This window comes from Rattus norvegicus, chromosome 4, assembly GCF_021556685.1.
Source record: "Rattus norvegicus strain SHRSP/BbbUtx chromosome 4, alternate assembly SHRSP_T2T, whole genome shotgun sequence".
Lineage (NCBI taxonomy): Eukaryota > Metazoa > Chordata > Mammalia > Rodentia > Muridae > Rattus > Rattus norvegicus.
Genome location: NC_141537.1, coordinates 89,114,523 through 89,129,286, shown reverse-complemented (window position 1 = coordinate 89,129,286; position 14,764 = coordinate 89,114,523). Strand labels below are relative to the sequence as shown.

The window sequence follows — 14,764 nt, the reverse complement described above, 5'->3', positions numbered from 1 at the left end:
ATAAAATGGAACATATTCAAGCAAAGCAAGGACAACTTGATGACATTTGTGCTAGTGTATGTGTGTGTGTGTATGTATGTATGTATGTATGTATGTATTATGTATGTATGTATGTATGTATGTGAATATATAATAGTAGGAAACATGTGAGAGTATTTCAGTGGAGTGAGCACCTTGATGGATTCTTAAGTTCATGCTTGGAAAAGAAATCCATTATCTGTGTGATCCAGTGTCTTCAAGGGCTTACCCTTTTGCAAAGTTGGGCATGTTCAAATTAAGAAGAACTTGAAAAAAAAACAAGCAAACAAAAGGAACAAACATTTGAGTTAGTATATAGGTTGATGAAGACTCATGTAACTAAGTATCATAGCCCCCAGGAGCTTAGAATGGCAGAAATAGATTGTCCTAGAGTGTAAAAGATCTGTAGACCTCGGGTTTGCTGGCCATTCTCTCTGTAGAAGTGAGGCAGTGATATGCACTAGGGTGCCTTTTCCCTTACTGCAGGAAAAATTTTCCACACCATATTTCCAAGTGTTTCCCTGTCTCCATTCATGTTTCCCTTTTCTCCTAATGACACACTCATGCTGACTCAAGGCTTAATGGCTGTATTTCAACTTGGCTACCTTCTAAAGTCCCAGTTCCTACATAGGGTCACATCCTGAAGTTCAGGGGTGTTGGATTTCTGTGTATATTTTCCAAGTAGTGAATTACACACACACACACACACACACACACACACACACACACACAATATGTTTAAGATTTCCACCCACAGTAAAGAAAATGATAGCTATCCCTGAGGCTTAGCTAACTGGCAGAGTACTTGCTGAGGTCAGGAACCCAGTGTCTAGGTTCAGGTGGAGTACCACCAGAGGGGAAGGCAGGGAGCAGGATGAAGGGGAAAGGAAGAGGAAGAAAGAGATGCCAATGAGGAGAAAAAGGAAGAAGAAAGAAGAGGAGGAAGAGAAGATGAAAGGCTTTCCTCTGATATTGGAATAAAAAAATCTTAAATCTTGGAAAATATTTTGTCTCTCTATTTTGCTGGACAGAAAACACCATTCAGCATTGGTTAAGCTCGTGCATATTTGCACCTCTTCTTCGGTCAAAGAAAGCCATTTCTCCTTGGAAGAAGGTAACTTGTGTTTCTACAGGCTCTGTGTTGCATGCTTGGTAACAAACACAGGCAGAAAATTGCAAAGCGGCTGCTTAGGCTTTAAGACAGAATTGTAAATAGCTCCTCAAATTACAGCCACCAACATTTAGCTACAAACTGATTGTAAACTTTTACGCTCATTTTCCAAAAAGCGTAAGGACTGTGTGTGCTTTCGTGTTGTTTGTTTTCTGTTCCTGAGTGGGATCAACCTCAAAATCTAAACAGCAGAACAACATGGGGCGCCTCACCGCCCGGTTGTCATGGCCCGTGTTCAGTGCCCAAGCAAGGACAAACAGAGGCCACTCAAGTAAGGACAGCACTTTATAAGAGGACAGAGAGGAAGCTAGCATCACTTCCTTCCTGTTCTCAAAGAAGACTTCTTCGAGTAGCACTTTGTGCAGTATGAAGCCTCAGGAAAAATCTGAGTTCCTGAAAGATTTGCTTAGCGTTCTATTTTCACTGGTGGCTGTTCCTCTTCCACCTCTGTGCTTTTACTTTAAGTCCCCACAAATGGTTTTCCTAATTTCTAGACAGAGTGGAATCCAATTCTTACCACTTACCATTTTTTTCTGTAGTTTCCAGTATCTAAGAAACACTTTTAAAAAAATCTCCTGTCTTAATTGAGACTCCATTTAAAGATGAAGATGAATATGTAAATTATGTTAATTTTTCAGTAATCAGCCACTTTAAGGGATTAGGAAGTAGAAGAAATTGGATTGCTCATGAGAACATTCAGTTTAGACATTGAATGGGATAGCAGTTTGAAAATGCATCCATACCCGATTCTGGGAATTCTCCCAATAGCTTTTGGGTTTGGGTTTGGCTTGTTTATTTGTTTGGTTTCTTTGGTTTTGGTTTGTTTGTTTGCTTACTTGTTTGTTTCCCACATAAAACACCATGCCTTTTCTGTTTCTAGTTAGCTTGCTATCTAGTGGTTCCAAAGCTCATGAAAAGACTCCAAGGGTAGGTGCCATTTATGTATGATTTATCGATGCTGGCATCATATTGAGTGAGTCCAGAATGATCCACTAAAAGCCTGATATCTAAGTTATTGCCACATCAGTTTTAACTTCTTAGATGTGAACTTTTGGGGTCTGTGCTAAACATTCTTCCCACAGCAGTTGTTTTAAGAGACTCTACACCTCAAGCATCTCCTTATGTTACATGAATAGTAAAATAAATAAATAAATAAATAAATAAATAAATAAATAAATAAATAAAATGAATCCCAAACTGTTACACTTTGTCACTGCACAGGCTCCCAGCCCAGCTCTTCTTCATCTACAGTGGCAGATGTACTTGTTTTTCAAACTTCAGTGAATCAGAATTCTAAGTTTAGAATCCAGGCAAAGGATTATACTTAATTTAGAACTTAAGTGAAGTCATTCAGCGTCTTTGGACATGACAAAGATTGTCAGGAAAAGTACATCAGTCAGGAATTTATCTCAGTAGTTTGGGACCAGGAACATGAATGTATTTATGTCAACAACTGTATAGAAATAATGATCTTTAGAATGTTTCCCATTCTGTACTGTAAATTTTGTGAAATAGTTCATTTTCTTGGTGCTGTTAAAGAGCACTGTCCTGGTAATTTTTGACTTAGAGTGACTTCCAAAATCAGGGAGCTAATTATTCTGCTAATTATTAACTGATTTGATAGTTTAAAATCTGTGCTTTTGTTGTATCAAATGCACAACTTTATCAAAAAAATCATAAAACTATGCCCCAGGCAAGAGCACTTCTAAAATATGAAAAGGAAAAAATGTCCATTATTTAATCAATTTGATTTATTTACCCTCATTTTCTTTTTGTATTTTGTTTTTTCATACATGCATTCAATTGTGATATATACTAATTATCCATAAAATATAGAATAAAGTGTACTTCATCTTATTTTAATTTCTCTGTGTTTTTTTTTCCTTTTAGAACACTTAAAACTGATCAAAATGACAGAGTTATGGTTTGTAGTTTCTGACTTCATGCCTCATTGATGAATTTACTTTGTGCCAACATAGACTAAAACAATGTTCTGTTATGATCTAAACCTGTGTTTCCATCAAGAGACATTCTTGGACTGGCCTGACAACCCACACCTTTAATCTCAGTTCCAGGCAGACATTCAAACATCCAAACCACATCCCTGGCTCATGGCAAACTATTTTGATAATTAAATCAATTAGAAGACAATTAAGGACCAAGACAGAATAAAGTATAAAAATAAATTATGCTCAGCCCTGGCCGGTTAGTAATGCAGTAATATTGGGGTATCTTTGAGAACAGCAGGGTTCTCCCAGAAATCAGAATGACCACCTAAGTGGATGGAGGCTTCCAGGTTCTTGTCTACAGACTTCAAAGAATAAACTTTGAGAACCATGGAGGGTAAGTTTTAGAGAGAAGTTTTTATAAATTCATAGTAGGCACTTAAGAGAAAGTGAATGCAGAGTTCCTGTAAGCAGGGAGAGTCTCTGAGGGTGGGACACCATCAAGCTGCTAGCTCTGGGGACATTTTTAAAGATCCAATTGTAGACACCGGGCTGAACCATAGAGAGAGAATGAACTAGTCAGTCTGGATGGCCCAGCATGAGGTGTCCGGTACCTCTGCCCAGTTCCAGGCACATTCTCATGAACAGCTTCCAGCCAAGAGATAAATACACCAAGGAGCCAAGAGCTAGCATCCTCAGCCCCCACCAAGGACAGTTTCCACACAGCTGCTTTGGAGTCTCTTCCCTCCCTGACAAGTTTCCATCTTCTACTCTAGTCATTGCCTGGATGAGTTATGGGTTTACTTTGAGCCTACTTTTCTGGATAAATGATGGCAAGGGCATCAAGAGTCTCTATGAGGATCCAAAGGCAACAAATAATTCATTGTATTTGTGCAGGAGAAGGAGGAGGAAGAAGAGAAGGAGGATGAGGAGGAGGATGAGGAGGAGGAGGATGAGGAGGAGGAGGATGAGGAGGAGGAGGAAGAGTGCTTCTGCACTCACCTAACTACAAAAACATTAGTAGAAGGCCCAGGAAGACAACTTTGTTCAGAGCCCTGTCCTATCTGGCAACATGGCCCAGCACAGCTATGAATGTGGCTCAAAACTAAACCATAAACCTACTTAGAATTGAGTTTTTCTGTGATTGATATTTTAACTCCAAGGCATTGTTCGCACGTAAACTCTGTAGCTGACAGTGTCATAACACATTGCCGAGAGGCTGGACATGCCTGCAAACTCTGAGCAGTTAAACAAACAAACAAATATGACTGATTTAACGCCCACAAAAGTACAACATGAGCTAAGCATGTCAATTCACTGTAAGCTGTTTGATGCTAGTATTACAACCTTCACTTTACAACACCAGGCAATACGCCTCTCCTGTAACATGAAATCATTGAGGTTTATACTGGTAGCTTTCTTGGCACAATGTCTCTTTGATATAGAGCCCTTGATTAGAAAACAAGCCCAATTGTTTTGTCATATATATTCTAGGAATACTTTGAAATCAAACATGTAAATGTCTTATGTTAGGTTAGTTTAAAGTAGTATAAAACTATAAAACTTTTGTTTCAGATATCTTCATCCTAGTCAACCTGAATATTTCTCAGAAGTGGTCACCTCCATGTCTTAAACGTTACAACTGAATGGTACCAGCTTTGTTCCTAGCCATCCACATAAGTCTGCAATGAAGTGATAGATCACCTCTCCTATGGGAAGAATTAGCATAGCTAATTTATGCCTGTGTATGTATGCATGTGCACATAAAACACAAAGATGCTATGAACAGTAGGTATTATTGACAACATGGGCAAAAGAAGAGCTCAACAAGATTAAAATTGCAAACCAAAAAATCATAAGAGATTGCAAAATAGTGTGTCAAATTGTATATGCCCAGGTCTAGCTAAAAAGTAACATTTTTCAACTCTGAGGACCGTGTGTGTGTGTGTGTGTGTGTGTGTGGTGAGAGAGAGAGAGAGAGAAAGGCAGACAGACACTGTGTGTGTGTGTGTGTGTGTGAGAGAGAGAGACTGTGTGTATATGTGTGTGTGAGAGAGAGACAGAGAAAGAGACAGAGAGAGACAGAGAGACAGAGACAGACAGAGACATAAAGAGATGGAGAGAGAAAGAGACAGAAAGAGAGACAGAGAGACAGAGAGACCGAGACAGACAGACACGGAGACAGAGAGAAGGAGAGAGAAGTGTATGTGAGATTATGTCACTGAAGATCTCGTTTACTTCCAGTTTTATTGCCAATTGAATCCAACATTTTCATTATCATGAATTATGCTTAAGAAATTGAGTTAGCAAGAGAAACTCACTTTGTGCTTTTATAAAGGTAGTTTATTAGAAGAAAAACATGTTAAAGGAAATGTTAGCATGTATTTTACATTTAAAATTAAATGTCTTCATATTACACTTCCTATTACTTCCATCTTGTTTGAGAGACTGGAACTGTTGTAACTATGTCCCCTCCTGTTATCCATAGAAAATTATACCTGTGGGTCCGAGTCCCGCCTCACCACTGGGCATGGCTGCTGGGGAGGCAAAATGGGGAGAGTTTGACTGCTTGTATCCCAGCTTATCCCAAGCCTCCACCAGCTGGGTGCTGGGCTTCAGGGAAGCACCAAGATACCGCTCCAGGGTGGAAAAATGCAGTCTGAGATGCGAGGAAGCAGTTGGTATTCCCTGGCTTCTGGGCCCCCAGTTGCTGCTCCAGAATGACATGCTGGGGGTCCACGAGTCCTCGAGGAGGCCAGGACAGGGTGCTCCCAAATTCCTGGACATTCATGCTCCACACTGAGTCTCAAGAAGTTGAGAGGAGAGTCAGAGGCCCTAGCCCAGGACTGGGCGTGAGGGGTTGGAGGAGGGAGTGATCTGTAGCTTTGCTCATCAGTGATTGTTCTTAGCTTGGCACTTGGCGGGGGTTATGGCTGGGAGCGCGCAGAGGGGCCTTGTCCCGGATTTAGGCAGCAGCTCTTTAGGCGAAGGCCTCCTCCATACTCCCTATGAAAGAGACAGTCCTTGGTTCCAAACTGTTTGTTGACCATTCAGCCTGGAAAATGGATGCTTAAGTACCAAATTCTCGGGGTGGACCTGAAATTAAATACCTTTTTCTGGAAGGAATGTCTGAGAAGGGAAGCTTATTGGCTAAACCCTCAGAGCCTCTAGGTACTTCATAGCATAGAACCCCGTTCTATGTCTATGTGATTTGCTTATGTGGGAAGTGGGGCACTTGTTCCAGGCCAGGAATTTTGCAGGGAGCAGAGAGGTGCATTCATCTCAGGTGTGCAGCCACAAGTTTCCAGGGTCTCAACCCGCTCTACCCACCAAGCTTCCTGGCATAGTTTACCATCCTTCAATACTTATAGCAACCCCAGAAGAACAAACACCATGAGTTTTGCCTCAGGGGGAATGTGCTTTTCACTTTCAGGAAATCATTCCTGAAGTATCCCACACTTAACAGAAGTATTTCATCCTTTATCCTACTTGGCAAAGTAGGATAAATTTAATTAACTTTGCAAAAATAATTGTCTGCAATCATTTGTAAGGGTTGTGTGTAATATGAGTATCTAGTTAGACTTGTTGGAAAATACAGTAAAAAGCTGCTTCTTGAAGTGTGATATAAATTACTTTAGTGTTAGGCTTATCTGAGAATACATCTGATGGCCTGGCTTCTTTGAAGAAGTTATGGATGTTGGCTAGGTCCTAGGGAGAGTGTTTTGTTAACTTGACTCTAAGATCAGCAATAATATGTCACAATTTGTGACAGGTAGAACAGGGTTTTAGTAAAATATAGATGTATTAGTAAAAATCATATTAATTCACATGTTTTTCCTTTTAGCTCACAGGAAGATGAAAGACCTTTATCACCTTTCTACCTGAGGTATTTATTGATTGATTGATTGATTGATTGTGTTTTATTTTGATCTGCTGTAAAACATAGAAGTGTGCTAAGATTCCTTTGGGTTTATTTGCCCATTTTTCTTTTCCTTTCTTTTGTTTTCCTTTCTTTCTTTTCTTTTCTATTTTGAGACAGCCTTATATGCCCCAGGTTGCTTGGCAGTTTACCTTGAAGCTGAAGATAACCCTGAACTTTTGATCTTCCTACTTTATCTCTGGAGTTCCAAGATTACAAGCATAGACCATCACATTTGGTTTTATGTGGTGCTTGAGGTATTGTTTTTGGTGTTTAATACAATTGAAACACTAAAATGAGACATTTTTATTTTAAATTCAGAATTTAATCGTCAAAAGTGCACCTGATGCTAAAGTAGGGACCTACATTTAAAAACCGAGCCAGGCATGAAAGCCAGCTGGAGGATGTGTTTGTAACACAGGCCCTGGGATCAGCATTGCCACAATAGACACAAATGCAGTGATCATGAGTGTGTGTGAGTGTGTGTGTGTGTGTGTGTGTGTGTGTGTGTGTGTGTGTGTGTGTACAGTCCCCAGTACCACCTGACAAAGCCTTGGATTATTACCATTTTCTGGGTAGTAGTGGAACAATAAACTAAATATTCAGCAAGCTTCTGGAGCTCAGGATTGTTTTTTTAGCATTTACAAGTCCAGAATAACAACTATTAGTAGTAGTAACAGGTCAAGTTAACAGAATCAGGAAAGGAACTAGGTGGCATCATGGGTGACTGGACACCTTCCATGTCCTTGGGATGTTTTATATTTTCTGTTTGAGCCACCTGACTAAAATCTAGAACCAAGTCTTCTTTATTGCATTCTTTTCCTAAATGCCCTCCCACTCAAAGTTCTCAAAAATATGCTAGAACAGTGATTCCAAACGTCCCTATTTCTGCAACTTTTTAATACAATTCTTCATGTCATGGTGACCCCAACCATAAAATTATTTTGTTGCTGCTTCATAACTTTTTTCCTAATTTTGCTACTGTTATAAATAATATATAATGTATTGTTGGATATATAGTGGTTAGTGAATAATGCAAATATCTGATATACAAGATATAGGTGATTGCTGAGAAAGGAGTTGCAAACAATAAATTGAGAACCACTGATAGAATATCATACAATCACACAAACTAAAAATCGTGTCCTTTTTAGTCTTGCCTTAATTTTAGAGTCTACATTTTAAGAAAATATGAGGACACATAAAACATATTTTTTCTTTACTTATTATTTATTTACTTAAAGTAATTTTTGCAGTCATCACAGAGTTAGAATTAGACTTTATTTTAACCACCCATAGTTTAGAAATGTGTCACAGAATGCCAGGTACAGTCAAGTGACTACTTTCCCCAGTGTTCAGCCCTTCAATACACTGTGTAGCAGGTTTCAGGGTGAGATAGCCTGGCAGTCTGTTGTTGTTGTTGCTGCTGTTGTTGTCGTTGTTGTTGCTGTTGTTGTTCCTGTTTTGTTTTTAAATCCTGGATCTGCACATTCTCTTAATCTCTACTGTACAGTCACCATGGCCATGATAGGGTGTCATCCCGGAGTCTGTAGTGATTCTAGAATCATTATGTAAACATGGGTGATAATATCAAAGAAGTGATTGCTATCTAATAAGGGAAACTAAACTTCACAGAGTACAGGACTGAATCACTGGATTATGCCATCTACTGAAAGCCTTTCTCTGACGGTCTTAATTTTGTAACTCTGAGTGAGAAAAATCTGTGTTTTAAGTAGTATTTAATGATATGTTTAATGTTTAGTACATTTAAAATAAATGGCAAAAGGGGGCTTACGTCTTCAAAGATATATACTAGTGTTTACAGTATAAAGCTGTGAATTTTTCTCTCATTGTCTGGACTATAATATTTCTTTAATACTGTCTATAAAAAGAAATTCTAGATTGGTAGACTGAAGGTAAAATAAAGGGGTTGGGGAGGTAGCTCAATGGTTACGAGCACTAGCTGTTCTTCCAGAGGGCCTGAGTCTGATTCCAGAGTCAGCACGGTAGTTCCCAATAGTCTGCACTCCAATTCCAAGGCATTAGATACCTCCTTCTGGTTTCCCAGGACACTAGGCACTGGACAGAAACATACATATGTGCAGGCAAAACATCCACACATATAAAATAAAGATAAGTCTAAAGCAAACGATTTTAGAAAGTAAATGAGAGTAAAAGAGAGTTCATAGTGCATTTCCTGGACTTTAGTGCAGGCTGCTTCCTCTATTCAATATTAGGACCATAAACACTAATATGTGAGGACATTAGAATAAAGAATGACTCTGCAGAGGGATGGCTCAGCAGTTAAGAGCCCTTGCTGCTCTTCGGGAGGACCTGAGTTCAGTTCCCATCCTCCACACCAAGGGGCTCACAACCTCCTGCAGCTCCCTCACCAGGAGTTTGATGCCTTCTCCTCACCTTCTTGGACACACACACACACACACACACACACACACACACACACACCACGATATTACACACATATACACATAAATACACAAATAATACAAATAAATCTTCAAGAATGACTATTCCTTCAAGACTGCATTCACAGTAGAGAAGGAAGACAGGAGCAGCTGCTGTTTTCAGATAATGAAAGTTGAAAGTAAGGGGAGCTGTTGTTTCCTGGAAGCAAAAATAGTAATTATTTAACCTGTAATTAAAATTCCAAAAGTTTTTCTTCCTACGTAACATTATATGATAGTCTCAAGAATGATATAAGAATTAGTTTGGTATGAGTTTGTTTTAACTTGGTTTTACTTCTCACTTGATATGAAACTAAAAGAAACTACGGAGGAAACACGGACCTACCCCATAATTATTTACATGGCTAGTTTGAAGTAGACTTTGTTACTGTTGTAGCATAAAGAGTTTAAGGAGGAGGAGAGTGGAAGGAAGGTGAGCGCCAACTGTCATTCATCTCTGCTGGGTACTTTTAGCTGGGAATATGACTTGTCTGCTGAAGACAGTTTGTAAGTGCACATTTTTTTTTGTGTGTTATGTCTAGTAAGAGACACATGCTTGGCTGTTTTCAATACATTTTCATGTATCCGCAACTCCCATTTTTGCTATCATTTTATTACGCAGGAATCCTTTGATTCAATCCCTGAAACAGAGCTATTACAAGACTCATAAACTCCTCACTGGTTTTTCTAAGATGATTAAAAAATTATACTCCTTTCTTTACATTCAAAGGAGTACTTTGTGGATTGGTAGTTGCAACCTGCTACTTTCCAAAATAGTAATTTTGAGTACTGAATGCTACATACTATAGGTCACTGGTGTGAATTCACTAGGTTTTTCTTAAGGGAATAGCAGGCCCGACCAATAGATGAGACATACCTGCTGAGATAGGTACACTGCACAAGCTGCTCCGTCTGCCAGGCAGAGTGGTTAGAAATGAACGACTGGTCATTAGTTGGATTGGTTCTGGAAGACCAGCGTAAAGTGGAACAGAAAACTTGACTGGCTGCTGTCTGGGAGGGGTCAGCCTTCATCGAAAATGAAACGGATCAGGACAGAATGAAGATAGAGCAAAGCAGTCCTCTGTTCTCCAAGGAAGGGGCGCAGATGACCCACATAGGCAGATCACACAGATAGGTACCTAGTCGTTGGTGCTCAGCTGGTGAGGCAAGTGTGTGGATGAAGGGCCCGGAAGGAGGCTGCTGTATACCAATGGAGGCCTCAGAGTCTGGGTTTGGACAGAGGAGGGTTGGGTGCAGAGGCAAGGGACCAAAAAGGGCCCACATTCCTCACCTTGCTTCAGCACCCTGAGGTAGAATTTCTTCTTCTGTGACTTGCTGTTTTCCTCATAGGCTGTGCCCTGTATTTCTCTCTTGGGCATTTCATCTGCCTCAGATGTTTCTGCAATAAAGCAGGACTCTTAGCACCCTGGGTCTAAGTAAATACCTTCTGTGATAACAGTTCAGTGTCTACTGCAGTCCCTCTTCAGCCTGCCCTAAGTCAACAGAGAGCCAGGTGTCTTTCTTTGAAGGGAAAGGAAATAATATCCATAGAGCAACACCTGCTGTGGCCATGTGTCAAGTTTACTGTAGTTACAGTAGCTCGGATAATAGGTATCATTGTTCCGCAGATTGCTCCCTTGGGATTAACCAGCCCTGCAGAAACAATTAGGGGAACAGAAAGTAAAGCAAAACTTTGGTAAGGCTGAAGCAAAACAAACACATGCCCGTGCACGTTACACAGGAACGTTCTTGGCAAGCACGTCCATACTCTGTTCCCTTTCAGATTCTAGGCTGGAATCCAAAAACAGGAACCCCCAACTCCATTGATCAGATTCCCATCAAAGCAACTTTCCCTTGATGTTCTCCCTTGCTCCTCTGCCTGTTGCTGTCTGCATTCTTCCTCCTGGCATCCGGTTAGATCTGGCTGGGATCTTCGACTTGTTTATGTTTTCATTTGTCTGAGTTCTCACTGTCTACAAACCTGGCTTTGGGCTTCTAGGACTGATTTCCCCCGGAACCAAAACTCTTGGCCATCACTTTCATTTCCTCACCCCCTCCTGCTCAACCCCTACCCACCATCAGCCTCCAGGTGCCTATCCAACAGATTTTACACTTGAGTTCTACACAAATTCCTGGACTGCCTGTGTGGCCTGTGCTTCATCTAAATCTGAGCTGTTTGCTTTAGGATCTTCCAAGCTGTAGCCAGTCGTACTGAGCTGTTTCCAGCCGTATGGCTTCTCAGGCTTGTTCCTGATCTGCAAATTCAACCTGTTTTCTAGCAAGGATCCAGTTCTTCCTAGTTTCCTAACATGGTTCAAACCAAAGCTAAAATACTATCTGCGAGTGTGGACTTGCTTAAGTCACGATCAGGGTTTTATCTGCCATCTAATCGTCCTGGAAGAATATTTGATAGGTTTAGTTCCCAGTTAGTTGTTTGGGATACAAGATCATTCTTTAGGATTTTGTCCACTTTTAATTGGTGGAGCCTTAGACATATCATCTTATATAAAAATTTATCTGAGGCTAGATATGTTGTTCAAAGGGAAAATGGGCGAAGCTCTGTGTTTGATTTTCTGTAGCACAAACAGGGAGATATCTAGAAATTATGTCATATTATTCCTATCTTTGTATGTAGAAAACTTTAAAAAAAACATCTGTAGACAGCTTTTTTTATAGGACAGGGTATACCTTCTTAAACAATTTATCTTATAATTTATGCTATAATGTAATGTTTTCATTACATTTCTTTAATTTTAAATTTTGATTGTAATTGATTTTTGCCTTTGAAAGATAATTTTTCTAAAACTCCTTATTATCAGCCAGGTATGGTGGTGCATGCCTTTAATCCCAGCATTCAAGAGGCAAAGGCAAGCTGATATCTGCGAGTTCGAGACCAGTCTGGTCTACACACTGAGTTCCGGGATAGTTAGAGCTACATAGTGAGATCTGTTTCAAAACAAACAAACAAACAAGCTATTATTCAGGAATGATTTACAGAAGTATATACTCCATACATTTTACTTGTGACTAAGTTTGTTACAAGCTGTTGAGTTGAACAAACAAGCTGTTTATTTAGTATATGCTTAACTTTTTAACCAGAGAGAAATCAAATGCGTGTTTGGACAGTTTGGAGTTTCAAATATTATCTTTTTTTCCCTCCTTCTTCTTGACTGGAATAGTGTTTCTAAGATGAAGGGACACTATGGAGTTCAGCTGCTCTCTCTCTCTCTCTCTCTCTCTCTCTCTCTCTCTCTCTCTCTCTCTCTCTCTCTGTGTGTGTGTGTGTGTGTGTGTGTGTGATCCAAGTAGCATAGCATTCAACAGTCAAATCTATTTTAATTATTTTGATGTTTTATAAGATATATAAGTTGAAATTTGCCATTTCCATCATTTTAAACGTACAGTTTAGTGATTTTTTAAATAATATATTCTGTTGTTGGACATCTGTCACTGCCATCCATTACTAGAAACTCTTCAGAACTTACAAGACTGAATTCTAGCCCATGGACCATTAACCTCTCTTCATTTCCCTCGCAAGTCTAGCCCTTGGTAGCCATCATTCTGCCTTTGCCTTATATTTATAGTGCTATAGGCATCTCACCCAAGTAGAGCCATGCAGAATCTATCCTTTTGTGACTGTTACATTTCCCTTAGCATAATAAACTTAAGGCTCATCCTTTTTGTACCATGTGTCAGAAGTCTGTTGTTTTTGAAGGCAGGTCCCAAGGAGTGAACTCAGGTCATCAGGCTTGGTAGTAAATGCCTTGACCAGCTGATCTAACTCACTGGCTCAAGTTACTTTTGTCTTTGACTATTGTAAACAATACCGCTTGTGAGCATGGGTGTTCAAATTGCCAGCTCAAACCCCTGCTTTTAATTCTGTTACATATAGAATTGTTTGAGTTATTTTTGAGAATTCCCATACTGTTTTGCATACCAGCAGAACCAAATTACATTCCCAATAAGCACAAATTAGAGTTTAAATTTTTTCCATCTTCACCAACAATCATTAAATTCTGTTTCTAATAATATCCATGACTATAGATTTGAAACATGTAGGACCTTCGGATATTGTTTCTTGATGGCTAAGAAACTAAATCTTAATTGGAGGCCAGCCTGATCTATAGAGGTAGTTCCATGACAACTAAGACTACACAAAGACACACTGTCTCAAAAAAATTAAACAAAAAAAATTGGAATCTTATGTAGGATTGGATGTCTATTTTTGACATGTGCCATAAGAGATATTCATATGCATACCTAGCTGTAAACCAAACTACCAATATGATGACCAGCAATGAGAAACTAATACTGTTTCACAGTTTTTGAGAGACTCCATCCTGGGTTCTTGATATGTGAGCATCATTGATCAGACTTTTTGCATAGTAAGAGGTAACTATAGAATCTGAGCTGAAGCCTCTCAATGTTAATGAAACATTAGGCTTGTGTTCAGTCTTTACTGAAAAACAATAGATCATATAAAATGTTAGTGCTGCTCTCCCTTGGCTCTCCTTTAGCATAATAAAGCAAAGGAATGTAAAAAGTGATACTTTTATACCCGTTGTGACTAAATCTCTTACCATTTTGTTCTTCTGCTTCATGACTTCATATTGGCTTCTCTGATTAGGAGCGTCTGATTGGAATACAATCTGAAAACTTGTAGTTATGGACTGACCCTGGGCTCCTGCATAGGTAGCAATGAATAGCCTAGTAAGAGCACCAGTGGAAGGGGAAGCCCTTGGTCCTGCCAAGACTGAACCCCCAGTGAATGTGATTGTTGGGGGAGGGTGGTAATGGGGGGAGGATGGGGAGGGGAACACCCATATAGAAGGGAAGTGGAAGGGGTTAGGGGTATATTGGCCTGGAAACCGGGAAAGGGAATAACAATTGAAATGTAAATAAGAAATACCCAATTTAATAAAGATGGAGGGGAAAAAAAGGTGACTGACTATCTTCCCTGATATTATTACCCCCAACTTCCTTCTTAAATTGTAAGGCTATTAGAACAGCAGTAAACTTAGAGCTAGTGCTTCAAAGAAAGCCAAGGTGTCAAAGACTGTCAAATGTACTCCTTGACGTCTCCATTTCCATATTCTGGTCAAATAGAGATAGCCAGAAAAAGAAAGACACCATTTGGGAGAGGTCAGAATTCAATTCTTTCCATTATCTGCTTCACTGACCAGACAAACAAGTAACATTCCCCAAATGGAGCCAAGACTTGAGTCATCAAAACAGAATTGTGTGT

The 14,764-nt window shown here is 39.7% G+C and overlaps 1 protein-coding gene across 6 annotated transcripts in view; it reads left to right on the top strand.

Annotated features, from left to right (window-relative positions):
• The window catches only part of Fam13a (family with sequence similarity 13, member A), a 92,291-nt gene that overhangs the window by 12,482 nt on the left and 65,045 nt on the right, over positions 1-14,764 (top strand). For 2 of the 6 annotated variants that reach the window (XM_087658131.1, XM_087658129.1), the window contains exons 2-3: positions 6,980-7,021; positions 7,175-7,311. The exons of 2 other annotated variants lie outside the window; for them this stretch is intronic. In XM_087658131.1, coding sequence (XP_087514257.1) covers positions 7,298-7,311 — 14 coding nt within the window. In that variant the 5' untranslated portion in view covers positions 6,980-7,021; positions 7,175-7,297. 6 annotated transcript variants of the gene reach the window in all.